This window comes from Typha latifolia, chromosome 4, assembly GCF_019914945.1.
Source record: "Typha latifolia isolate L0001 chromosome 4, TyphaL0001v2, whole genome shotgun sequence".
In the NCBI taxonomy this organism is placed as follows: Eukaryota; Viridiplantae; Streptophyta; class Magnoliopsida; order Poales; family Typhaceae; genus Typha; species Typha latifolia.
The window spans coordinates 4344486-4370294 of NC_133089.1; the positions used below are offsets into that span (position 1 = coordinate 4344486).

A 25809-nucleotide genomic window follows, 5' to 3' on the forward strand; every position below is an offset into this window, starting at 1 on the left:
AGTGAGATTGCTAATTTGGGCCAATAGCCAACCTAAGCAATTACAATGCCCAATGGGCCATAACTTTTGCATTTTTATAATTTTTATTTAAGTTTTTTAGAATGTAATAAAGCTCTCATCTATTACGGCTAGGATTCTAATACAGTAACTGCTGTTCTTAAACGCACCTTAATCAGTATTACTTTTGAAAACAAAGGACAAATAATTGCAATAATACCAATTGTAGGACAATGGCCAGCTAAATCACAGCAAAAACCAGTACTTTAACACCAATTAAGTTGAATATATATCAAAATCAACTCCAAGACTTGAGAGCTTAATATCTGAGTAAATGCAGAATTGCAAAGGACTAAAACTTCTCACATCCTCACTACCAAGAGGAGAAATTCTCCATCATCAACAACACAAAACAAAAGCATTTCACGTCACACATTGCCAAACATCAAAGCAAATGATCACGCAGTTGCTCGATCGATCAGCCACTATTGACCATCCTGCAGTTGCTCCTGATCTCCCCACTGCTCCCAGTTAAAGGGCTGATGTTCCCCATATTGATCATAGACTGCGCAAAGTTCTGAAAGAAGGTGGTCTGGCTGCTTGCATAGCTATTCACTATCGACGCCGTCGACGCACCGGTCGTCGACAGGAGCTCCTGGTCGGACTGCAGGAGGCCGCTGTTGCTCTCGATGTTCGTGTAGTAGCCATTGTCGAATGTATCGGGCGAGCTCGGGTCGAGATTGTTGAGCACGGTGCCGTCCCCTCCCTGGGGGCAGCTTTGCTGCAGCGTGGCCAGATACGTGGTGTTCAGGCTCGGATCGGGGCTACCGGTGCCGCTGAAGTTATACAGACGGTTGACGAAGAATCTGCACTGCGCCCGACCAAATGTATGGGCGCCTGTGATTCAGGAACTGATCAGCTTTTATATCGATATTTCTAAGAGTTTTTGACCAACAGTTAAATCTTAGTTCTCATTTAACAGCAGAAAGACACCAAAAAGAAAAAAAAAAAAGGATCTCCATTTTTTTTTCTTTTATTTTTTCAATATAATACTCTCTGTTTACCCGATAATGTGGCGAGATCGGTGTCGTCGAGGTTGACGGCGGCGAACTTGGACTGGAGCGTGCTCAGGCTGTCGAAGGGGCTGGGGAGGTTGTTGGCGCCGGTGCGGTTGGCGGTGGTGCTGTCCCTTCTTCCGAGAAGAACACTCCATGAAGGCCCTCCTGCCTAGTGTGATCAACAGAGGCAACTAATTAATTTAGTTTCGGATAAAAAATTAATGCCGATAGTTGGTAGAATAGAGTCTTATCCGACTACTTATAAGGATCCTTATCCTTTTAATAGATTATTTGTATATATATATATATATATATATATAAAAAGAGGCTTACTAAGTTGACGGAAGCTTCGGCTGCGAGTGCCAGTATATCTGCGCAAGAAACGACTCCCGGGCAAGCGTTTTCCACTGCCGTCTTGATGTCGTCGACGACGTTGAAACCCCGAGCCGAGTTGTTGTTAGGAACTGCGTCCTTCTCGCTTTGAATTGTAGCAGTGTTGTCCAGCAAAACCGACCCATCACAACCCTGCAGCCACAAAAAAAAAACGCGTCTAGCTCAAACAATGCGACCTGGAAATTAATTAAATAGATTTGAAAGTTTATGTTGTTTTCTTTTGGTCCTAGTTTATTTCGGGGAGAACTGGAATTAAATAGATTTGTTTTAATTCCTTTATTAACCAAAATTTTTAAACGTCAGCGTCTCTCTTTCGTACAGCAGGACAGTATCCTGCATTCTTTCTATATCTTTAATTCGTGCAGCCATAGCTGCAGACGATCTGCTCCCAGACATGCATTAATTAAGCCATTAGCATATCTAAAATAGTTAGCACGAGAAGAGATATACAAATATATCTCTATATAGACATACGTCGACGAAGCAATCATGGAAGAAGAGGCGAGTGAGGCTCGCGTAGATGCGAGGGTCGGAGCTCTGCGCCTGCTGGACGGCGGCGCGCACGACGGCCGAGACGTTCGAGCACGTCGTGTTGTAGAAGGAGGAGGAGAGCTGAGCTTGAGAGCCATGGCAAAGCAAGGCCAAGGAGATGGCTAAGGCTACTACAAGAGATGAACAACCCATCCTAGCTCTTTACTTCTATGACTTTAGATGTGCCTTTTAAGATGAACACAAGGCATATGTATATATAGAGAGAGATAGGGGGAAAGAGGCTGAGGTTGATGCATGCTTCATCAAAGTTAACCATGGAGTGAATCAATCAATGACTTTTCCACTAATGAGGACGACAAGGGCATCAGAAAAGTATTAACAAAGCATGGGGCATATCTGGATGAATATATATATTTTAGCTAAAGAGGAGCAATCCTAATTAAAAATAGAAGATAACAGTCAAGGTCATGAAGTTAGGATCTTATATAAGACCAGTTTCCATTTGCTTGGACTTAAAAGAGATAATTATTGGTTGGGTAGGTTCAAAAATTAAATATGTGATCCCATAGTTGAAAGCAACATGGTCTGGGTATCGATTATGTATGATACTTCAAGAGATAAGATTATAATTACTATTTTATTTTATTTTATTTTATGAAGCACTTGTATAGATCTTCTAAATTATTGTTCACGTCCTGTTTATTTTTGGTGGCATATGGACAATTTTATTCATAGAAACTTGCCAAAAAAAAAACAGACAGTAAAGAAAATGATAGAAAGAGATGAGAAAAATCATTATCTCTTTAATTTGTTTGAATGCTCAAGACGAAAACGAAAAGGAATGAAAAAGATTAGATTTTCTTTTCCTTTCTCTCTCGAAAAAAAAATACAACTATAAAAGTTACTTTTCCTTGTATTTTCTATTTTTACTTAAAATTTTATCTAAAAAAAACTTTTCTCAGCTAATTTTCTCTCATTCCATCTAATTTTCTCTCTCTTTTTTTTAACCAATTGACTTATCTCACAAATTATTTTACGCGAAGTCAAATTATATATTAGATATTAGTAGGTCTCCCTAGATTTATTTTTTGTAAGTTTGTGGTCACCCTTCCTCGACAATTTTATTCATAGAAACTTGCCAAAATGTCTATTGTTATTCTGATTATCTTTTATTAAAATTAACCTAAAAAATATTTGGACGGAGAGAATGAGACCAAAAAAACAGACCAAAAGAAAATGATAGAAAGAGATGAGAAAAATCATTATCTCTTTAATTTGTTTGAATGCTCAAGACAAAGACGAAAAGGAATGAAAAAGATTAGATTTTCTTTTCCTTTCTCTCTCGAAAAAAAAATACAACTATAAAAGTTACTTTTCCTTGTATTTTCTATTTTTACTTAAAATTTTATCTAAAAAAAAACTTTTCTCAGCTAATTTTCTCTCATTCCATCTAATTTTCTCTCTTTTTTTTTTTTAACCAATTGACTTATCTCACAAATTATTTTACGCGAAGTCAAATTATATATTAGTAGGTCTCCCTAGATTTATTTTTTGTAAGTTTGTGGTCACCCTTCCTTGTCATTTATATACATACACTTAGGATTCGAGTTGCATTATTTACAGCCAAAGATATATTAGAATTGGGATAATTTTCTTTACTCCTAATGATGATGATTGATCAACGCCTGTTTTATTCCATGGCCTTATGCCCAAACCTATTGGATGTCATCAAGCCTAGTTGGCTAGTTGTCCAATTGTTTCCAAATTTATTACAAAATTATATGTATTAATCATCAAACAATATTAACCAAAGAAAATGTTTAATATCCAAATCACATTGTTTCAAAGATAATTCAATAGATTTGCGATGCTTAATAGTTTTTCAAGTCTTTTAAACTAATATGAGGCTGAATAAAAGTTGGGACAAATAGAGATAGAGAGATGCCAAAGTCTTCAATTAATTGAATTGGCATACGTTTTCAATGATTTGCTTAGTTAGCGGAGCAAGTGTATGCCAGCATATTAAATGCCACTTTGTAGGTCTTAATTATAGGTTGTTTTTTGTTTAATAAATTATTAAGTCCCATAGGCTAATAATATGATAATGGGTCAACTCTTCTTCTAGTTTTCACATGAGCAGTCAACAAAGAAGGCTTGAACTTAGGTGCCAACCACATGGAATAGTGGAATTAATCACCATCTTTTTTGGCTTGCTTGTGGCTTGACCCCATTAAGCCATTAAGGTTGAAAAGAAATATATATATATATATATATATATATTAGTGTTAATCTCTTAGTAAGCGAACTAGTTGTTTCCTTTCTGGAGTTCATCATTTGTGATCCTTTTTTGACCTTCTAGAACTTGTTAAGCATGCAGGCTTTGGGTCCTACTTATAGCTAATTAAGGAATTATTGAACTCTTAATGCATCGTTAGCATGAAAGATTCCCATCATATCATCTTGATTCACAAAATCTTGTGTGCTGTTGATGCATGTGAGCTGATTTTAAGTGATCCCAAGCTGTTATATATAAATGTAATTAACTAAATTTATGATTTAGTTTCCTTTATTTACCGTTTGTATTTAAATATCACCCAAAATTTAGTATGACTCAAAACATTAGTTAAAACGCTCATATAACCCATATAACCCTTTATTTTTTTTCCCTTGTTTGTTTTGAGTTTAGGAATTTTTTTTGAACTGAGCTCAATGACCCTTAAACTGGTTTAGTTTTAAACATATTTTTATTTTTTATTTATATATAATCAAGTTTAATTTTTAAAAAATTAAGACTAAAAAATGAGACTAACTAATCGAGTTTATGGCTTAGTTTCAAAACAAATTGATTCAGAACTTCTGTAATTACCACTGAATTTTTTTTTAAATATTATAATTGTTAATCGAAATCATTGTACTATTTTATAAATATCATTCCGTTAGTAAAATCTAATTAATAATGATTATAACTAAATTTAGATTTAAAAAAATTATTTTGACTTTATATAAAATTTCTAAAATAATTTAAAATACTATCTAATGTTGTACTCAAATCATAGTATAACATAAAGCATATTTCTTTATGCAAGATAATTATATATATTTAAAATATTTAAAATACCTTTAATTTCTTTTTCATCTTCTTTATTATTCGTTCTTCTTATCTCTTCCTCTATTTTATGACATAACATGATTACTTCTTTCCTTTTAGGCAAATTAAATCTCATAAAAAATATAAAAATTCTTCTCGAGAACTCCTCTTTAATTCCATATTAGATTTGATTAGGTTTGATGGTGTTGGATTTGATTGCTTTGGGTTGAGTTTGATTGTGTTTGATTAGGTTGAGTAAGAATAACTTAGTTGACGATATTTTTATAATCTTTCTAGTATAGTTAATTTACTTTAGGAGTTTAATTAAGAAGATAGAAAAGTAGTGTATTTTGTACACATATTCGTTAAACCATAGGACTCGAATTTATAAATAATAAAAATATAGGGCGTAACTGTAATTACGTTAAAAGTAGGGTGTTGTGTGCAATTTTCCTTTTTTTTCTTCCAATTAAATAAATAAGGGAAACAAATCTTAACCAGATTTTTTTAATTAATAAAACACTTTTTCTTATTTTAGAGTGGATTTAAATTGCTCGCTGGCTCGGCTCATTTATTACTACTTAGTAGTCCTCGCCTAATTCTTGGGCCAAATTACCTTAATTTAAAATATTTTGAGACAATTTGAGGCCCATTTAAGTTGGCCCAGTATATTTTATTGGGCCATATATAGCCCACCAGGACCAATATTGTTTACCTCTCCATCACCTACTATTTACAATCCTATGGCTTCCTTCCAGATCTCCATTTATTTACATCCCCTGCCACTTCACCTAGGGTTTCTTCTTCTTCTTCTTCTTCTTCTTCGATCCGTTTCGATTGATCTCTCCACCTTTCATTCTCTATTTCCGATTCCGGAGTGAGCTCGATGGGATCGGAGGGAGCGCAGTGATCTCATGTCCCTCTTCTGGATCGTTCTTGGCCAGCTCGATTCCATCGAATCCATGGTAATCCCTCTCTTTCTCTCCTACTTCCCACTAGGCAGTTCTCGAATCCGTGAGAATTTTTGTTGTTCTTTGGTGTAGTCGTCGTCCAAGAAGGTGATCACGAGGGAGGAGTGGGAGAGGAAGCTAAAGGATGTGAAGATTAGGAAAGAGGACATGAACAAACTGGTGATGAACTTTCTTGTCACGGAAGGCTACGTCGAGGCGGCGGAGAAATTTCGGATCGAATCGGGCACGGAGCGTATCCTTTTGGTTTTGGATGGGATTGAATGCTACTTTTTTGTTGAACTTTTATGTGATTTTGTTGGTTTTTCTTAGTGGAGATTAGCGGATATCGATCTTGCGACGATAACGGACCGGATGGCTGTGAAGAAGGCTGTGCAGTCTGGCAATGTCCAGGATGCTATAGAGAAAGTTAATGATTTGAACCCTGAGGTACTGTTCAGGCTCTTCGGTTATTCTCTTAAAGTATCATAAGTTTGATTCTGTGACAATTTGTCCAACTATGTCTTATCTTTTTCGTTTTTTTTTTCTTTTTTGTTCTTTTTTTTGGGTGTATTGGCACTGAAGTGATCTTTCTTCGCTCGTCCAGCATTTGCTATATATAAAATCTAATAATCAGCTTTCCTTCTTCCACTCACTAAATTTGAGGGAAAGCAGCTTTTAGGGATAGATGCCTTATCAGTTATCACAATATCAAGAAATCATGAGGCTTAGTTAAATCACAAGTAAAGCCTTTGTTTAGCTGCGTCACATTTTCTTTTTTAAATAATGATCAGGATTGATTGTATAACCTTGTTGGATGGGTGAGATATTGAGATCCTTAGGTTCGTGGAATTGGAAAAGTTTATCCTTGCTAATTATTGGCAAACCCAGAGGAGCTGATCTGAAATATTGCTAGTATCATGCATGTGATGCCGACTAGCCTCCTTGGTCATAAGAAAAAGGATGGTAGAGTGTGGAAGATGCCCAATTAAGGATGCTATTAGGGTGGGAGATAACAAAAAAAGAAGAAGGAAGTAACAGAAGAGTTTTTGTTTGTTTGATTTTAATACTTCACATCATATTATTTACTGGCATAATGGTTGCTAAGTTAATTCATTCCTTCCAAGGGACCTTTTAAACTTCCAAGTCCTTCTCAGTAGGGCACTCCATAGTGATGAGAAAGTAGTTGGGTGAGATGACTATTTGTGAAGAATGTTTTGAGAACATTATTTTTGTTATAGATAAGTAAATTTAGGAAAATTTGGGTTCTTAAATGCACGTGATTCTACTATGGAAACTCCTCATAGTTAATGATCATATATATGCTTTTATTGTGGCAGTTCTGTTGATGTCTGTGTGATATATATTATGCCATTTGTACATGGAGCATGCACTTATGTTGGTCATTAAAAATTTATTATCCTTATTACCTTATATCATAATGATATCATTTTCTCTTACTCAAATTTGACTTGGAACTGTTCCTTGGTAATCTCTTCGTAAAACTGTATGCAGATACTGGATACAAATCCCCAGCTATATTTTCATCTACAGCAGCAGAAGCTGATTGAGTTGATTCGATTGGGGAAAGTAGAAGAAGCTCTTGAGTTTGCTCAGGATGAGCTTGCACCAAGGGGCGAGGAAAATGTAATGTCCTCTTCCCCTTTCCCTTTGAAAGTTCCTTTTTCCTGTGAGATCCACTTCTTGCTGGTTGGCCTTTTAGAGACACATCTATTGCCTTCAATGTTTTTTAGCTACCTTGTTATGGAACTTTTTGAGATATTCGTAATCTTTGATTTGCAAGCTGCATCCACTTTGCCATTGCTTTATGTTATGCAAAACTTCTAATGAATGCTGAAAAGGGTGTCCCAGTACATGCTATGCAAAAAGTTAGTAGATGTTGCATTGCCAAATTTTTGGCAGTGGAGATACATATGATCTTGCATACAAGAGGTATTGTTTTCAAGTCTTGGAAGTTGGAAATAACTCTTTAGATACACACATCTCTTGTACTGCTGAATTAGTCTGCTTGTTTGTAAACTTGTCAAACTGAATGTCTTTTGCAGCAAAGCTTTTTGGAGGAGTTGGAGAGGACAGTAGCTCTTTTAGCATTTGAAGATGTAAAGAATTGTCCATATGGAGAACTTTTAGATGTCTCACAGCGCTTGAAAACAGCAAGTGAGGTGAATGCTGCTATACTCACGAGCCAAAGTCATGAAAAAGGTTGGTAACGTATATTCATTTTAACAGTTTGATGTCTTTAATATTGGATTTATCTCAAATAGGTGATATTCTGAGTTAAACCAAAGTGACCACTTTTCTGGGTAATAAGAAACAACAAATTCACCTGTAAATATCTGATTACCAAAAGTTGGATCTTTCCTGTTTTGTCTATTTTAAATTTTTTAATGTACAGTAGTACGTGTTCTAGTTATAGCACTTTGCTATAATCTTATTTTAGCATACTTGCTGATACAGGGATGAAGTTATCTACTCTTTAAAAAAAAAAAAAAAATCATGTGTATCTCTGTTTAATGGCCCTAACAGAGTATGTTTAATACTTTATATTGTATGAATATATTCTTTGTGTCACTTTTTTCCTGTCCTCTCTCTTTGTCATTTGCTTATTTTCTCTTCCAGGCTTTTGTGTTGCAGAATTTGTACTTCTCCTTCCCTGCCATTTCTTTCAGAACACTATAATCTTTTTCTCAAATTGGAGACAACTTTTCTTTTTTAAGCATATCAATCTCATTAATTGAGCATTATGGTTTCTGACTGTATAAACAGCTTTGAAAAGCTTTAATCCAAAATGTCAGGTTTAGATAATTTCCCAATTAGTGCAGAATAGAATATCCAAACTAAGTTATTCTTCTTTTTTTCTCTCCTCCTTTATTTCAGCTGGCCAGTTTCATTCTCATCATGTTCCAGGTGTAGATTGATAATTCAGGTTATACCTAGATATAATATGCAAGGGTTAGAAAAACTCTGGAGATTGTTCGGATTCTTTTGGTAATTATTGTAAAATAATAAAAACAAGGGCTTAAATTGGAGCACTAAGTGTGACAACATTTTCAAGATCCCATTAGTTCCTTCTCAATACAATTGAGTACTTTTTGATTAAAGCCTTTTCTATTAAATGGAAGACAAGAAGGCCATAGAATTTGAAGATTGCAAGACCTAGGAAGCAGAGCAAAATTGTTGGCAAAGCTAACAGGGTAGAACCTTAATTGCTAGTTAAACATAAGGAGAGCATCCTCACTTTCATCCGGAGTTAAGAAACACATCTATAGTAGTTCACAGAATTAATAGTTGTACCATACTATCATATAGTGATAAATTATGGAATGAGATCCTCTATGCCTGTAAAAGGATCTCTCCTTGACTTTGATTGTAATTCAGCAGATCCGAAGCTTCCAAGCTTGCTGAAGATGCTAGTATGGGCTCAAAACCAGTTGGATGAAAAGGCTGCATATCCACGAATCAACAACTTATCTACTGCTACGCTTGAAGATCCAGCAATTTGAATGTAAATGTAAGCACTTCCATGTTATGCATGATGGGAAATTCTTGGATGGATTAAGGCATCATGCTGTTTATTTGTGACAAACAGTGATTTGTTTCAAGTCTTTTGCCTTAATGATTTAGTTGGTGCATGAATCTTACAGCAAATCAACTGTTGGCACACTGTAAATATATACATATATTTATATTGTGGAGCTAGGTTTCTGTTGTTTGGAAGGATTGGGATAACATACGTTGCATTTATAAAGCATGTGTCTATTCTTGCTCTGCGTCCAGTTTAGCATTATCCAGAAGTTTGTACATGTGACTCAGAAAAATTTGTATATTGGATAATCTACTTTGAATCGCTGAGTCACTTAGTTTCATGCTGAAGTCTGACAATATTATTCTTCTGTTGCCTTTCATTTGTTTAAGATTTTTCTTGCTTTGTCCCCATTCTACTGGTTTTCTTTATAATTAGAGAGCTACTCAATGAGGCTCCACTGCTTTGTACTGTGATGATCTAGCTGGACTAGTTGAATACCTTTCTAATTTCGTAATTTATACTCTTTTTTTTATGTAAATTCTGCTGGCATTGTTTCGTCTAATTTTGCTTTTTTGGGTTGGATTGCATTTGATCATGTTAATCGGTCAAAAAAAGTACTTTAAATATTGTGATTTTAGTCCAATTTTGCTACTTGTTTGGATTATTAGATCACGAGGATCGGTTGAAACAGTGTGCACTAAAATTTTGGATTGCAGTCTAGTTTTGCAGGCTCTCTCAGATTGGGTAACTTCATGGCTGTTGCCTGACTGCTTGTTACGACTGAAGCCACTCTTTGTCCCTATCAAGCTTGTTCCACAATAGTAGGAACAATAGTGGCCGTTCTTGTCGGACTTTGTTTTGGTCATATTCTACTTCTTCCTGTTCGCTTTCCAGATAATATGTTGAAATGCCTCTAATAGAGAGGCAGTCGTCTACCAGAACATCATGAAAGGATATCTTCATTATGTACTATTAGCGTGCCATAGCTTTATCATGTGAATATTACCATCAGAGCGAAGTAAAAATGTTGGATGATAAAAGTGTGAAGCCAGGCGATACTCAATTTTGGTCTCTGTTGATGGTGCCTTTTGCACTCTGTAGTTTAACTACTCTACATATTGCAAACTGTGAAACAACTACTTCTATAGAGAAGACCAAAACAAGCTTCACGAGAAAAGAGTTTTGAGCACTAACGAATGTTTTAATTTTCAACTCAAAATGGATTAATAACAAGTCTTGGGTTGTCGTAAGAAGACTAGCATTCCTTTTCTTCCCTTCAATCAATGGCAGTCCAGGTGTGTTTACTTAATAAAGAAGAGTTTCGTGCTACCCAAGATGAAGGCTTCGGAAAATTAGTTGTCCATCAGAATTTCTTGTACGTTGGATTTAAGAAATAATTTCTTTAGGGACTTTACCTCTGTATTTAAAAAAAGTTTCAGATCAGTTTTACACTATGAACATGCCTAAATAATGTCCAAAATTAATTGGGGGTGTTCTATTCCCTCGTTTTCTTATATTTTATAGACAAAAATGTCCTCACCTTATATAAATTATTTTTCCTTCCAAAGAAAGATATTTCCTTATTTTCTTCTAGATTTGTTATTCCCTTTTCCTTTTCCATGGCCTCTTTTTATGTAGAAGAGCGAAGTTGGATCTCAAAATTCCTAGCTCTACTAAGAACAAAAGGGAGAAAGTTAAACTAAAAACCTTCCCCCACTAATAATTTTGCCTGTCAAATATGAATGAGTATCTTAATATTGGGCATGTTCAATTTAGTTAGACAAGAAAAAAAATATTTCACCAAAAGTATTAAGATTGTCGAAATAAAGTAATTTTAGATATATATATATATATATATATATATATATATATATATAAGAGCTAAAATGTGTATTTAACGCTAATTGTTAATGCCTTGGAAACCATATACTTGAAGTGTGATTGCAAATCCTATTTTTAACTTACCACATTGCACGCTTGCCTCAAAAGGAGCTATTTATTGCTTGAGAGCAATTAATGACTTCGAGCTCTTCTCTATCCTTCTATCAATTCAAGCTTCTTGTAGTGAGTATGCAATTTATGATTTCTTTCCCGAGGATTTTGTGTATAAAGGTTATGAAACTTTTCTGTAATTTGGTTTGTCTAAATACCATGCTTTACCCCTTTGTTAATCTTTATCTCATGCTATTACTTTCCGCAGTCGCAGTAATGCTACAATAGGGCCAAATCTCTTCTAGCTATGGCAGCACAAGTCATTTTGGTTGTGTCCTTTTGCTGTAAGAGACCACAAAGATTACGAACACTGAAGCTTTCATGCTTAATTTTAATAGATTATGAAGGTGAGATTGATTGAAGAACTGAATCTATATATATATATATATATATAGATAGATAGATACTGATATGGAGCTAATTACGTCAATAAAATAGACTGCATCATCCTTAATTAAAGGACGAAGGATTGAAAAAAAAATAGCCTTATCAATAACAACTACTTCTCAAGGCTGAAGAGTCTGAAGGATATAAACTATTTCAGTCAAGTACGATTCCAAAATCTGATGAAGATTTCATGGCTATGACATCATTGCAACAAGGAAATTAGCCTAGCTTACTAGGTTGTTACATGTCTTATCGTGAGGTTGAGTTGCTTCACTATTACTTGCCCTCAGTGAAGTCTCAGATAGTATGTCGCTGTAGTGTTATGACCTACAAGCAAAATTAAACAAAACATACAATTTTGATTGATCAATAGAATGCTGCAGATTAAAAATCTAATACCACCTAAAAATTTATCTTTTTTCGCTTGTGACAAGGAGAATTGATATGAGACTCGTCGATCGTAAACTTATCGATAATCTTTACAACAAGAAAATGATGATCATACTAATTCTATGAAGCTAGGAGCCTTTGAATTATTATAACATCATGATCACTTTGGTTATACTGCGCACAAGCCCGATCGAGAGAAAATGATTTAACTGTGACAATCTACCTGAGAAGAATAAGCAAGAAGAAACCCTTAATTAAGTGAGACAGGAACGACTAAATTTTTAATTGATGAAGGAATGAGGAAGAAATCCTTCATGTAGTGATATATTTATTGTTCCATGACTTTTAATTCATTTTTTCTTTTACATAGCATAAGTCACGAAGAGGAGACAAAGAGGAGTGGATTCTCATTTTCTTGTAGAGAAACATCCTTGTTCTTATAACTCGAGAGCTTATTATGTATATGCAGAATGTTACATCTACTGAGAGTACGTAGCAAGATGCATGTTAGGATCCTATTTGAACTACAAATGAGTATATATGAAACATGTACTTCATCATTGAGAACTTCCAACCTCTAGAAAATCTATAAACCGTACACCATCTTCAGTCCGGTGATCATCTTGATTCTCCTCCTCTTCTTCGACACTCGAACGACATTTTGAATCATTCGAGCTCGTGTTCACTTGTAGAAAATCATAAAATTCGACCGAATTATTCTCATCTGCAATTAACATACAGTTGATTAGCAAATTAAAGTATATATATATATATATTTGTAACACTAGCTGCATGCCACCAAATATATAACTTTTTTACTTAATTACTAGCTGCATGTTATATAACTATACAGTACCTTGATGACTAGGGTTGCGAAAGTAAGCATGAAGATTATTCAAGAACAGCCCAGCTGCATATCCTTTACTAGTATATAATTTTTGGACATGGGCTCTCCTCTTGATCTTCTGGACATCTTTTATAGTAGTAGTATTAGTAGTCGTAGTAGTAGTAGTAGCAGTAGAAGAGGAGGAGGGTCTCTTAGCTGATGTTTGCCTCAACCTCTCCCTGCACCTTCGCGCCATGATGACATGCCAGTGATTCTTGACGGCGTTATCGGTGCGACCGGGGAAGAGCCTGGCGATAACCGCCCACCGGTTTCCATGTATTCGATGCGAAGCAAGCAGCCGTTCTTCCTCCTCCTCGGTGAACGGGCTGCGGTTGATCCTCGGGTCCAGCTGATTAAACCATCTCAGCCTACAACTCTTTCCTGCAATATTTCTCTTCTTAATTAGTATATATATATATATATATATATATATTATATACTGATGTGATCATGATCGTATAACAAGAAACAAAAGGAAATTAAGGAGAGATAGTATTCAATCACATGCAGACCTGATCGACCTTGAAGCTTCTCGGCTATGGCATTCCAGTTGTGAGGGCCGTAGCTGGCGACCAACTCCTTGAGCTTCTCATCCTCGGATGGTCTCCAGTGGCCCCTGCTGCACATGGATCTTCTACTTACAAATGAATTGGTATTTTGCTTGATCGATCACTGTAACTGTTTGGTAGTTCTCAATAAATTAACCTTGAGATCGATCGATCGATCGAAGAACCAAGAAAGACCCACAAGCTAATTAGAAATATATGATGCTAGAGAATTAAGGATCTATGTGAGAGCTCCTCGATTGACTTGGTAGCCAGCCATACATATACTGAGTGGATGATCCAATTGGAGAGGATCAGGAGCTTTCACTTTCTTGGTAGTAAGAGAGAAGATAGAGAGTTAGGAGATTGTTAATTACACCAGTGTTTGATGGTACGTGTGGTCTAACAAATGGTATTCTAAGATGAGCTAGCTAGTAGAGAGAGAGAGAGAGAGAGAGAGAGGTGGGGGTTGCTTAATTGGTAGGGTGATAAATTCCGTTCTCATCTCAACATCTCTCGGATGTTTCCAACCTACAACGTCTACTTAAAACCAACCCGTCCACACATGCATCTATACATTGAACTCAGAATGTCATGCAAGTTAAATGCACCCAGATCTAGAGAGAGAGAGAGAGAGCAGTTACCGTTTGATGAATGCATCAGATGGCTCTCATGGCAAGAATCCCATTACGTTGCATAATTAAGAGATCTATGATAAGAGTAGTAGTATAATTAATAAAAGAAATGTCTTCCTAGGTTTGTCTTTTTCCTAGTTCTGTTGGGCTTCATGTCTACCTGATACCAACACTTGCCCTAGAAATCCTTGGTTGGAATTAATAAGGTCTTTAGTTGTTGTCGTACTACTACTACAACTAATCAAGAAATTTAGTGGCTTTCACAAGAATTAAATCTTCAGGTATGCCTACCAATGAAGCACACATGAGACTGGAAGATTAAATCTGAATTTAAGAGGATTAACTCAGTTGTCTAACCTATAGACATATCACCTAGTTCTCGATAATTTCTATAAACGATACTAACTTACATTGTACCCTCTTTAATCTAAGAATCCTTCAATATATTATTTTATTTCCAAATAAATATATTTTAGAGTTCAAAATTACACTACCTATTAGGAATCAATAGATGTGTTTTCATACTTATAAGTGTTCAATAAAATCGGCTCCCTGAATCAAAATTTCTTCCTTCACTCCGCTCCGCTATATATCAGAAAGAGCCGACTCACTCTCTCTCTCGAGCTTAAAGTTAGCATATGAGCTCATGAACTATCAAAAACATCCCGCAAAGAGAATTAAGAAGTATTGTTTTTAATTATAACACAACTTGCATAATTTTTTTTTTCTTTATATAAAAAAAAGTAACTTGGTATAATCTTGATCGGCAAGTTGTAAGGTACCAACCAATTAGATGACCTAGCATATGCTTAAATCCCTGGCTCATGTCAGGTTTGGTAAGAATTTTGCAACGGAAAACACATTAAAAATGATCAACTAACATAAGAACGTAACGGTGAAGGCTTAGAAGTAGATAGAGTTGAGTATGAGATTATTGAAATAACCGGAAGCTTATATAACAAGAGTTTTGGGCTACGTGCAATACTCGAATTAGTTTGTTCAAAGTTTCAGCAGAGTCTTCTCTTTTAAGGTAATGCACGCATTGATTTCTTAGTGGTCAAATAAATACAAAATTATACAAGAAGTATAAAATACTTGAGCAAGAGATTTGGCTCAATTCAAGTGGTTGAATTGATTGGAGGCTTTGGGAATAAACCTTTAATTTCCGATATGTTATTTACTTTTCAAACTCTACTTTTATTTTTAGGTGGGACCCCAAGAGAGGATCTATGAATGAAGAGATCGTGCAAGAAAATTATTGTAAGTCTTGTAAACCATCATCTTACTATATCATTATTGTTATGCTTGTTCGTTCTTTCTTCTCAGTGGATGTTAATTTCTATGGATTTCATATGTCACCCATCAAGTGTTTGATGAAATGGTCAAGATAACGTCCTTGTCGATTCTAACAATTAGAAAAGAGGTTTTCCATTACTTATAGGGGGGCCCAGTCGCTCTCAGCTGTTTGGATATGCTAACTGCTTATCTTAGTAGAGAATCTGGGAGATAAAAGATAAATTCTTTAGTTTTATTTGGTATTAGAGAAATCATCTCTAAATATGTTTCTTCCGAATCATATCCTTTCCCAGTGTGCTCATCAATTGGAAACTCCTTCAATTTTCCAGTGTAGGGCTCTCTTAGGTAGTTAGGTATATCTAGAAATTTATACTATTAGCAGAGGATTCTACTTGTAAGTGGGGCTATTGTCAAAGTTTTTGACTACTTTAAGTCTACCAAATTTTTTTATCACGTGTTTGATTCACCTAAAAATTTAAATACGACACATAAATGAGTTGTATAATCGCTGACTAAGAGTGCGATTTCTAAATATGAGTTGCTAATCCAGTTAATTGCTTATATTTAAAAATCATTGTCTCAGTTAGCAATTTTGCTAATGTAGCAAAATACACCTAATCATGTACTAAACGCATAAGAAAAAGTTTGAGAGGGTTAACCTTTTGGTCAAAAACTCCTATTGTCATCATTATCTATTAGGAGTGGGATGATCTTTGATGCTTATAATATTCTTCAGCATGACTGTTTCTAGAGAAGTTTATGGTCAACAACTGAAGAACTGCTTCTAATTAAATAGTTTATTCTGCGTACTGTTTTAGGATGTTACTGAAGGCAGAAAGGTCTATCTTAACTGTTGGCCTAACTTTTCTCTATGGTAGATAAATTACGGTATTGGAAACTTAGTAATGTAGTACTTACGTAATGTATTACTTACATTTCTTCCACATTCTTTTCCCTTTCTCCTTTTTCTTTTCTTTTTGGGTCATCTAAACCAACAACCAAAATATTTTCCATTTTGTATGAATCTAGTTATATATCACCGGATTACCATTGTTATATGTATAGATTCCTTATTTATTACATGCACGTGAAACAAAAAATGGATGATGTTGCACAATCGAAAACCATTTTGGTTTATCATGTATACGACTCTTTCTATTTTACTAGGTTGGAGATAGATAGAAGTCTCTCTCTCTCTCTCTCTCTCAGGAGACCTTTTTGGTCATTGAGAGCTTCCTTCTTTTGTTAAAAATGGAGATTCCCAGAAGGAACTCTTCTCTTATTCAATTGGAAATAGTGTCTTACTGTTGGCATTAACTTCTTCCCAACTACAAGACCTAGCTAAGGCTGCACCAACTGGGAAATTAAGTTATGTCTCATGGATAGAATGCACAGACAATTTTCTTCTTAGAGGGACATCTTTTCTTAATGGAGAAGTTCAAGTGCAGTTGACCAAATCAAAGTGGTTCAAGGTTTTCCAACCTTCTTTGTAATGGTTGGCTAAAAGTTACAATCAATATACAAATTTGCTCCCCTCCCAAATCCATTATTTGGATTTTCAAGTAATATTGCATAATCTTGCAGTCTTGCCTGTCTTCACAATCTTTTTTTTTTTTGGTCTTTCCAATTTCTTCCATTCACAAACTTCAGGGGATGTAGAAGAAATTGTTGTCTTGATACTCAAAAACAGACTTAATATGGATTGAAGTTTAAGAAAGACATACACAAAGTAGTGCATAAGGAAACAGAGCTATCAAAAAGAAATCCCAACTTGCTAGGTGTTATGGCCACTTCTCCTTTCAGGTAGCCTGGTTTTAGAGGTAATTTTATTGGCTTTTGTATTAAGGAATGCTTGATGGTGATCTATATGGTTATGGTAGGGCTAGTATAAGGACTCAGGTAGGGGGTTTCTGGATGTGGAAGGTATGTTGAACTCCCAAAGATATCAAACATTTTGAGGTATAAGTTGGAGTCATTGAAAGCTAAATGGTTCCTAAGTTCATGCAAACAGTAGACCTACCTCACCTAACTACATACATCCATCCCCTCACCTTTATTCTGTCTCTTCAAACATCTTCAATTAATTGTAAAATATTACCTATAAATGGTCTAATGCTTGCTAAAAGTTTGGATCTTTTCTTCTTTTTCTTTCCTAAATTAAGAATGATATATCATCTTATAAATGAGATAGAGTGGGCCAAAAGAAAAGTAAAAAAAAAAGAAAAGCAGAGAGGAAGGGGGTCTATTTGTCATAGTAGGACTTTTATATCTCACTGCTCTTCTATTTAATATGTAAAAGTTGAATTTTTTTTTTCTCTCCCTTTAAGTGCTTCTAAATTAGTTATCTGGTATTAGGTGGGAAGGTGAGTATCTCAACTGAAAGGGATACATGCTTTTGAAAGTCGCACTATACTAAGTTTGATGGGATCTAACAACTTCATATGTCTCACAGAAATCAGAGGTGCTTATCTTCCTTCCTTTCTAATTTACTAATCCTTGTCATTCGATTGCAATTTGCAAACACTAATGCTTATTTGAGAAATCAATCACATTTTATTTGGTGTTCAATCCATATCAGATAATAAGAATTGGATGTGTATTGCTATTAGCTTCAGGCCTTTTGACCAGTTTTAAGATTTGTAAAAGAAAGTAGTCAGTAAGCTATATTGTGATAACATCAGGATCCATGTAGATCAAGCTTATTCATAATACATGAAGATAATGTATGCCTCCTAGCATAAATTCAGTTGTTAATTATATCAAGAAACCTTTTTTTTCCATCAGCAAGGATTGTAAAGCAGTTAAAATCTTTTAGCAGAACTGATAGTGAAAGTAAGGTGATCTGAAAAACTAGTCATAATCTTACTGAAAGCAACAGCCATGCTAGACAATTAATAATCTTTACCAATAAGAACATTGCAGATAACAAAAATCCTTGAGGAGTACTCAAGGGAGGGAGCAATATGTAAGAAAGTTGGTGATTGCTGACGTTCTCAGCACGAATTTGCGAGGTGATTCAGGAAGTAGACAGGTTGTAGGAACTTTCGGGTTATTGCATCCGTGTAACTAAAGAAATATCCCCATCAGAGAGAACATCATGATCCGTTATCCAAACGATAACATTACTAAATAACAAAGTAGGTGCTCAAGTAACAGGTGAAACAGTTGTCATTAATGCTCAATGCCTATGGTAAGGATGACGATAGATGATAGTAATAAGTGAAATTTGTCAAAATATCCCAAAAGAAAATTATGCTCTTGGTCTGACCTTCCTGATATACCAGTAATAATGACCAATTATGTGATAAATAGCAGAGGCCAGTTAGAAAAACAACTATGTAGCTGCTCCATAAGGGCATAACATTCTTTGCAACTAAGAGGATGTGGCCCTTAAAATGAGTTAAGTGCTAAAAGAAACTTTATTTTTCAGAGTTAAGGATCCATTAGTTCTCTCTGTCAAGATATTCGAGATGGATTTTTGTCGTTCTCATTACATTATTCAGCACATATTCTTCTCTGATATCTCCTTTGCTATCGCCAGATCATGTTTGGCATGTTTATATGGACATGCATGGATGCCATGAACTAGGAAGACCAAACTAGCTAAGAATCTCAAACATCTAAATTTCAAACTGAATGGTACGAGTATTTCTAATGACATCAGTATTTCATCTGTTAATGCCTCCATATAGCTTTAGTTATCCTGAGCCACTACTTGAAACCATTGAGATCATTTTTAGTATCCGGTTTGGTATCATCTAGTACCCCTGTTATAGACTAATCAGTTTGTTTATAGTAAATTGCACCAACCCAGTTTTTCAGCTGTGAAACAACCCAACATAGCAGTGTTTGTGGCATTCATAATTCGATTTATAAACTATAAAACTGTGCCAAAGAATCTATATCAGTCAGCTTGTCTGGCATCAGCACAGAATATAAGAAGCTCTTAGTAGCATAAAGACAATCAATAGAGACTGTTTTCTGCTATTCTATGTGAGAAAAGCTGTCAAATGTGCCAATTAGTAATTTTCCACATCAGATTGTTATTTAGTTGGGCTCTTTTGAACCTGAATTATTTAAGTCATACATTTCTCCATCCAGTCAACTAAATTCATGAGCACTGTCAAATTTGTATGATGTTGTCTAATTTTGTATTAACTGCTTCCAGATTTTCTGACATAACATTCATAAATCTGTAGAAATGATAGATAGCAATAAGGCTTTAGTAATATTGTTCATACCGAGTTACTACTTGTTGAGGATAAAAGGAGTGTCCTTTTTAACATGGGATTAACTGGAAAAGTTAACTGAGACAATAACTAAGCCTAGTAAGAAAATAAAATACAAGTACTACTCATGTATGGCTTTGAGCTTATCAAGTTCTTGGATAATAAATTACTTGTGCTTGACTTCATATATATTTATAAACAGATCAGGGGGTTCAAAAGGTTCCACATGCAGGGTTTCAGAATTATCTGCCCTGATTTGCGGTAGCAGCAGCAATATCCATCTCCCTATTACACGAGTAAAGGAGACGCCGTCGGTGATAGAATTTGTCTGCACAAACATCTTCAATGACGGTTTAAAACTCATCTGCATAGCTTCTGCCTTCTGCTAGTAAAGTATAGTCAGCTTTCAGAAGTAAATGAGCAGAAAGATGCTCTAGTTGAATTATGCAACTGGATACTCAGTAGATATCATCCCTTTATATATCTGTATCAATACAAAGATGCAATTTCTGTAATGTGATTTTGTGTGGCAATTTCTTTACGCATGAGATGCTTGAACATTGTAAAACAAAATATTATCATCGCACAATTAAAGATACAAACTCTTCCACCCTCATAGCCTCATATATAGGACAGGGACAATTCATATTCCCTGTTAATTATATCTCAAATAACAATACAAAAAAAAAAAAAACTCTCAAATAAAACAGGAAGCCTGAAAAATTAAATCATTAATAATAATTCAGTACGTTCATGATATATATATATATAGAGAGAGAGAGAGAGAGACAGAGACAGAGACAGAGAGACAGAGAGACAGAGAGGGGCTAACAAACACCGTTGGTCTTCTTAGCCAACACAAACTTCTTCCAAGCGGCAGTGACCGACCTCTGCCTCTGCATCTCCATCTTCTTCCTGGCGACATCGCCATTCTCAAGCTGAGCCTTCTCCTTCTTCTCCTCGCCGTTGGTTAGCTTGGAGGGCATGGCGTCAAGGTCGTGCAGGACCTTGCCGATGTCGTTGACGAGGCGCTCGGCGAGGGCGCGGCTGAAGTCCTCGCGGATGACGACGCGGAGGACGGTGACGTGCTGGGCGTCGGGCGGCATGGTGTAGGCCGGCACGATCCAGCCGTAGCGGCGGAGGAAGTCGGAGACCTCGAACTCGTCGTGGCGGGAACTGTCCTTGAGGGAGAAGGCCACGAGGGGGACACCGTTGTCCTTGGAGACGATGTTGAACCGCCCCGTCTTCTCCAATCCCTGCTTCAGCACCATGGCGTTCTCTTGGCAGTTCTCCATGATGTTCTTGTAACCCTGTTCGTAAAAAATTAATATTTCACACCCTAATAATAATGACTTTTATTTTAATATAAAATTAATTACCTCAAAACCCAAGCGGATCAGCTGATAGTACTGCGCAATTACTTGGCTAGAACCTGAAATATATATATATATATACATACATTTAGTAAAACAACAACAAGTATTTAATAAGCTTATTAAAAACTAGTATAGGAAACTTGAAATAATAGACGGATATGTAGATAGTTTGCAAATTTACCTTTGGAGAAGTTAAGTGTGAATGTAGGCTGATCGGCTCCTAGGTAATTGATATGGAAGATGAGTTCCTCCGGCAAGTCCTCCTTGCTCCTCCAGATGTTCCATCCGATTCCGGCGTAGACGAGGCCGTATTTGTGGCCGCTCACGTTGATGCTCTTCACCAGCGGCAGCCGGAAGTCCCACTCCAGCTCCGGGTACAGGAACGGCGCGATGAAACCGCCGCTCGCAGCGTCTACGTGGATCGGTGTGTCCCACCTATATATATGAAACCAATTTTACGTGCCTTTAGCTTATTATAAACCTTAATTTCTTTTTCTTTTTTCCTCTTTTTTAATAAAATAAACTCACCCTGTCTCCTTGTTCTTCTTGGATAGGAGATCATTTAGGAGCTTGACATCCTCGAATTCTCCGTTGAGCGTGGAGCCCAGGATCGCGGCGACGCAGATGGTGTTCTCGTCGACGAGTTCGACGGCCTTCTCGGGGTCCATCACGTAGTACCCATCCCTTAACCTCACTTCCTTTAACTCCACTTCAAAATACCGTGCAAATTTTTCCCAACAAACCTAAATAATTAATAATAATAAATATTAGAAAGCAAATATAATAAGAAAATAAAAACATACTCTCTTTTTTTTTGTTTTGTTTTACGTATCCTCATCAAAAACTCCTTATACATAAAGAATATTGATAGCTTACTTGGACATTGGCACCAGTGACAATGTTGGGTTTGTCGTAAGGCTTTCCCTCGGCCTTCATCTTGTTCTGCCATTTCCTCTTGAAGGCTAATCCGGCGAGCATTATGGCTTCCGAGGAGCCAACGGTGCCGACTCCAATCGCCGTCTCCGACTCCCCGAGAGGAGCATGGAAGAGGTGGGCGATCATGTTCACGCATCGGTTCTGCAATTTGAATTGGAAATGCATGCAATCTGTGAGTATGAAATATCTTTGTGTTGTGTATTTTACTTTTATTAATTTAAAAGTAATAAAAATATTCTCTACATTGTCAAATATTATCAGGGTAAAATTAACTCATGATATTTTTGAAGGATTAAAAAGAAATTATAAACTCTGAATGATAATATTCGATGATTAGAATGTAAATAATAATTAAAACTCCTTTTTTTTCTGTTTGTTACCCTTTATCACAATATTATTTCCCATTATCAATTGAAAGAATCAACAATAGCAATAAGCCAATAATTGAATGATCTCAGTTCCTATAAGATATTTAAAACACATTCATAGGGCAATGAGCCTGCCTGAGCTATGACTATGTGTCAGATAATTATTTGCAGACATCTTTAATTGTGTGCCAACTGCCTAGTATAATATCTTATCCCCAATGGGACCTGATATTCTGCAGCATTGATTGCAGGAATTTGCTCCTTCTAGATACTTGGCAGCCTTTTAGCCGCCAGGAAAGCCATCCTACATTTTAATGACTTTGCGATTAACACTCTGTTTTGAGCTAATAGTAATCCGACACCTCCTTTGTGTATAATTTAATATTACACCACGGGTTTAACTTAAACTAACCAATCTCTAAGAAAGAAAATGATATCTATATCTAAAGTAAGAATATTTTGTTACGTATATTTACTTGTAATTTTTAAAATACATAAGGTGTTATTTAAAAATTTCGCTTCAAATTGTCAACTAAGATTTTTCTTTTTTCCAAGATCAAGAGGCGACCAATAGAAATAATATTAATATCCTTTTCATTTGCCCAACCACATGCATGGGCCCATCATCCATGTGGAATAAATGGCCATGTAATGACGCTCTATCGCACGCTTTTACGACTTTCTAGCTTTACCCAGATGGCACGGCCGGATTCGATGAATCACGTACACCCAAATGGACGCATAGGGGCCAATCGTGGACCCTAATTTAATAATACAAAGAAGGGCCATTTCGTCATTTCCTATTCCATATTATATTAGATTAGAAAAACGTATGATAATATATCAATATATAATCTATTCCCGAAATCCAGGGGGCTAAAATCTGCGGCCGGTTAGACGTTTTTTTAGGAAAATAATTTTTTTTTCATTTTCGAAGTAGTTAATTGTAAAAAAAAAAAGAGGGGAGAGAGAGAGAGAGAGAGCGAAGGAATGTAATAAGACCTGGAGCTCGGTAGTGACGGGATACTCGTCCATGTCGACATAGTTCTTGTTGATGGCCGCCATGATGAGCTTATCGCACTCCGGCTCCATCCACGTCGTCACGAACGACGCGAGGTTGAGCCGCGGGTTGCCGTCGAGCATCAGCTCGTCGTTGATGATCTGGTACGCCGCCTCCTTTGGGATCGAATTTTCCGGCATCCGAAACCTACATCATATAATTCATCAAAATGTATATATATATATATATTTATTTATTTATTTATTTGAATAAATTAGATTCAGAAAGAAAGATTAAAGTCACCTCGGAAGAGATGCGCGAACATAGCGCGACGCGAAGGTCGAGCGGATCGACTCGTCAAACTGTGCAGTTTGCGTGAGCATATTTGCTGCTGCTGTTGTTATTTTTTCTTTCTTCTTCTTCTTCTTCTTCTTCTTCGATGTATAGTAAGGAAATATGAGAGAGAGAGAGAGAGAGAGAGAGGGGTTTTTATTTGGGTCGAAGACAATGGTGGGGGCTGTCTATCTATCTGTCTATATTTATACAAGCAAGGAGGGGGGTTTTGCTTTAAAGGAAGCCGAAAAGCAACGCGTTAAGATATAAAACAAGTCATGATCGATGTGAAGTGGGGGAGGAATAATAGTCTTTATTCACACAAGAGGAGGGAGAGGGGGAGCACCTTCCTTAGATCTCTCCTTTCTTTTTCTTATTCCAGAAGGGAAGAAATAGTATTTTCCATGAACTTGTACGGACGCATTCCACTAAGGTGGTTTTAGAAGCATTGAATACTAATTGCGTTGTTGATTCCTGGACTCTCTTTTAGGGTCTCAAAACTGGAGGTAAAACCAAGGCGCAGTAGTCCACGGTGAAAGACTGCATCAAATATACCATATGTTAAAGTCTTCTTGTTCTACAATTCTCCACCTTTTGTTTAGTCAAAAGAACTGCAACTCTTTTAACGTGCCCTACGAGTGAATCAATTGAATTAAAGAAAACATTTCCCACATTTCCCTATATAAATCGGTGCCAAGTATATGCAAGGAAGGTGAAACTTCTTTTCTCTTTGGCAGCGGTTGGGGAAGGTCAACCTGAATAGACTTTTGTGTAATAATAAGATGGTAGCTAGCGGAAAGTAATAATTTGCAAAGATTAAACTGAGTCTCTATATTAATATAATATTGAAGTGAAAAATGATAAATTATGTGAAAGTCTTTTTCTATCAAGTTGTCATCAAAATGGCATAACCAGACATAATCATTCAGCATATACTTTCACCTCTCCGTGATGATGTATGTATATATAGATATTAGATATACAGCTATACATGGCAACCAATACTATCCCTGCATCATTGGAATAAATAACATTTATTAGTTATTTAATGTATCTTGAAGTAATGACACATCTACTTGTCTGATATCTCTTACAATACTGTATACTTCTTACCATTGAATAGAAGCAGTTGCAACTTGCAAGCTATAAATGTCAAGTTTTTAAAACTTAATTACGTCAACGTAACATTTAAGTAGCCTAAATTAATGCCACATAACTGATAGTAACCTTGTTAGAAGAATGCATTTAAGCGTTTTAGACTATTACTCCAGCAATTTGGAATCCATTTTCCTACTAAATCTTTCAGAGTTCTCTATTATTATTATTTTAAATTTCTGGAAGTACAATATGTCGACATGATGTTATATAATATTCTGATATTTTAAAGATCCTCTCTAAGTAAGTCATGGTGGAGCATGCTAAGCATGAGCTGCCACCACACCATTATGAGGAAGCAACGAGAGGAGGAGAGACTATCTTTATAAATAATTTATGTTTATTATACATAAATAGAGTCTATTACTTGCTTAAAAGTACAAAGCCACGTTCTAACTAATTAAGTTTAACCTAACAAGCATCCGATGGGATGGAAATATGGAATAAAAGGTAGGAATATCACATGAGATGCGATTTTAGTTTTCTATTTTTAAGGCTTATTTTATTAGAATTGATATTTTAATTCGTCACAAACTCTAAGATATTTTGATGGTAGCTTTGGAAACATATGGCTTTAATTACTTCTTACTATAATTCAAGGCAGCCTATCTTGAATACAAGCAACAGAAATAACTAATAACATCCTACACACACACATATATATATATATATATATTGTTTATTATTGTTTCTATTTTTGTCTTTGGATGTTCTCATGTTCGCTATCAGATTCTTGTCTTTACTTAGAGTGCCGTGCAT

The 25809-nt window shown here is 35.8% G+C and overlaps 4 protein-coding genes and 1 long non-coding RNA gene across 7 annotated transcripts; 2 read left to right on the forward strand and 3 right to left on the reverse strand.

Annotated features, from left to right (window-relative positions):
• Nucleotides 1–262: 262 nt before the first annotated feature.
• On the reverse strand, nt 263–2249 carry LOC140785923 (peroxidase A2-like). Its single transcript, XM_073134029.1, has 4 exons — nt 1923–2249; nt 1389–1580; nt 1062–1224; nt 263–894 (listed from the first exon to the last, which is right to left on the reverse strand). Exons 1-4 carry the CDS (start codon nt 2130–2132, stop codon nt 476–478), a joined length of 984 nt encoding a protein of 327 aa, XP_072990130.1. The 5' UTR covers nt 2133–2249; the 3' UTR covers nt 263–475.
• A 3516-nt stretch (nt 2250–5765) lies between these two features.
• On the forward strand, nt 5766–10595 carry LOC140786550 (protein GID8 homolog). 3 transcript variants are annotated; one of them, XM_073135053.1, is made up of 7 exons: nt 5809–5993; nt 6072–6231; nt 6319–6425; nt 7491–7622; nt 8042–8198; nt 9375–9507; nt 10239–10595. In XM_073135053.1, exons 1-6 carry the CDS (start codon nt 5943–5945, stop codon nt 9497–9499), a joined length of 732 nt encoding a protein of 243 aa, XP_072991154.1. In that variant the 5' UTR covers nt 5809–5942; the 3' UTR covers nt 9500–9507; nt 10239–10595. The 3 variants fall into 3 exon arrangements, with proteins under 3 accessions (XP_072991153.1, XP_072991154.1, XP_072991155.1); XM_073135054.1 differs by having other exon boundaries at nt 9378–9507; XM_073135052.1 differs by lacking the exon at nt 10239–10595 and having other exon boundaries at nt 5766–5993; nt 9375–9869.
• Nucleotides 10596–12608: 2013 nt separating this feature from the next.
• On the reverse strand, nt 12609–14062 carry LOC140787004 (transcription factor MYB52-like). Its single transcript, XM_073135737.1, has 3 exons — nt 13690–14062; nt 13148–13558; nt 12609–13015 (listed from the first exon to the last, which is right to left on the reverse strand). The coding sequence occupies exons 1-3, from the start codon at nt 13802–13804 to the stop codon at nt 12849–12851; spliced, it is 693 nt and encodes a 230-aa protein (XP_072991838.1). The 5' UTR covers nt 13805–14062; the 3' UTR covers nt 12609–12848.
• Nucleotides 14063–15344: 1282 nt separating this feature from the next.
• On the forward strand, nt 15345–20427 carry LOC140786167 (uncharacterized). Its single transcript, XR_012108568.1, has 4 exons — nt 15345–15387; nt 15565–15617; nt 18009–18114; nt 20085–20427. It is a non-coding gene; the product is annotated as an uncharacterized lncRNA (long non-coding RNA).
• Nucleotides 20428–20432: 5 nt separating this feature from the next.
• On the reverse strand, nt 20433–24333 carry LOC140786166 (glutamate decarboxylase 1-like). The gene is made up of 7 exons (XM_073134406.1): nt 23866–24333; nt 23565–23769; nt 22135–22335; nt 21787–22001; nt 21440–21693; nt 21262–21314; nt 20433–21192 (listed from the first exon to the last, which is right to left on the reverse strand). Exons 1-7 carry the CDS (start codon nt 23943–23945, stop codon nt 20710–20712), a joined length of 1491 nt encoding a protein of 496 aa, XP_072990507.1. The 5' UTR covers nt 23946–24333; the 3' UTR covers nt 20433–20709.
• Nucleotides 24334–25809: the final 1476 nt, after the last annotated feature.

Bases quoted from the DNA above. Each gene is read 5' to 3' on its own strand.
- LOC140786166 (XM_073134406.1), bottom strand. From the start codon at position 23,945: ATGCTCACGCAAACTGCACAGTTTGACGAGTCGATCCGCTCGACCTTC. The intron at 22,002-22,134 runs GTAAGCTATCAA...TTAATTATTTAG, and splicing joins TCACTGGTGCCAATGTCCAA to GTTTGTTGGGAAAAATTTGC. The intron at 21,193-21,261 runs GTAATTAATTTT...TTTTACGAACAG, and splicing joins TGATCCGCTTGGGTTTTGAG to GGTTACAAGAACATCATGGA.
- LOC140786550 (XM_073135052.1), top strand. From the start codon at position 5,943: ATGTCCCTCTTCTGGATCGTTCTTGGCCAGCTCGATTCCATCGAATCC. The intron at 5,994-6,071 runs GTAATCCCTCTC...TCTTTGGTGTAG, and splicing joins TCGATTCCATCGAATCCATG to TCGTCGTCCAAGAAGGTGAT. The intron at 6,426-7,490 runs GTACTGTTCAGG...AACTGTATGCAG, and splicing joins TTAATGATTTGAACCCTGAG to ATACTGGATACAAATCCCCA.
- LOC140785923 (XM_073134029.1), bottom strand. From the start codon at position 2,132: ATGGGTTGTTCATCTCTTGTAGTAGCCTTAGCCATCTCCTTGGCCTTG. The intron at 1,581-1,922 runs GTATGTCTATAT...TTGTGGCTGCAG, and splicing joins TCCATGATTGCTTCGTCGAC to GGTTGTGATGGGTCGGTTTT. The intron at 1,225-1,388 runs GTAAGCCTCTTT...TGATCACACTAG, and splicing joins CCGAAGCTTCCGTCAACTTA to GCAGGAGGGCCTTCATGGAG.
- LOC140787004 (XM_073135737.1), bottom strand. From the start codon at position 13,804: ATGTGCAGCAGGGGCCACTGGAGACCATCCGAGGATGAGAAGCTCAAG. The intron at 13,559-13,689 runs GTCTGCATGTGA...GAAATATTGCAG, and splicing joins GAAGCTTCAAGGTCGATCAG to GAAAGAGTTGTAGGCTGAGA. The intron at 13,016-13,147 runs GTACTGTATAGT...TGTTAATTGCAG, and splicing joins TCGCAACCCTAGTCATCAAG to ATGAGAATAATTCGGTCGAA.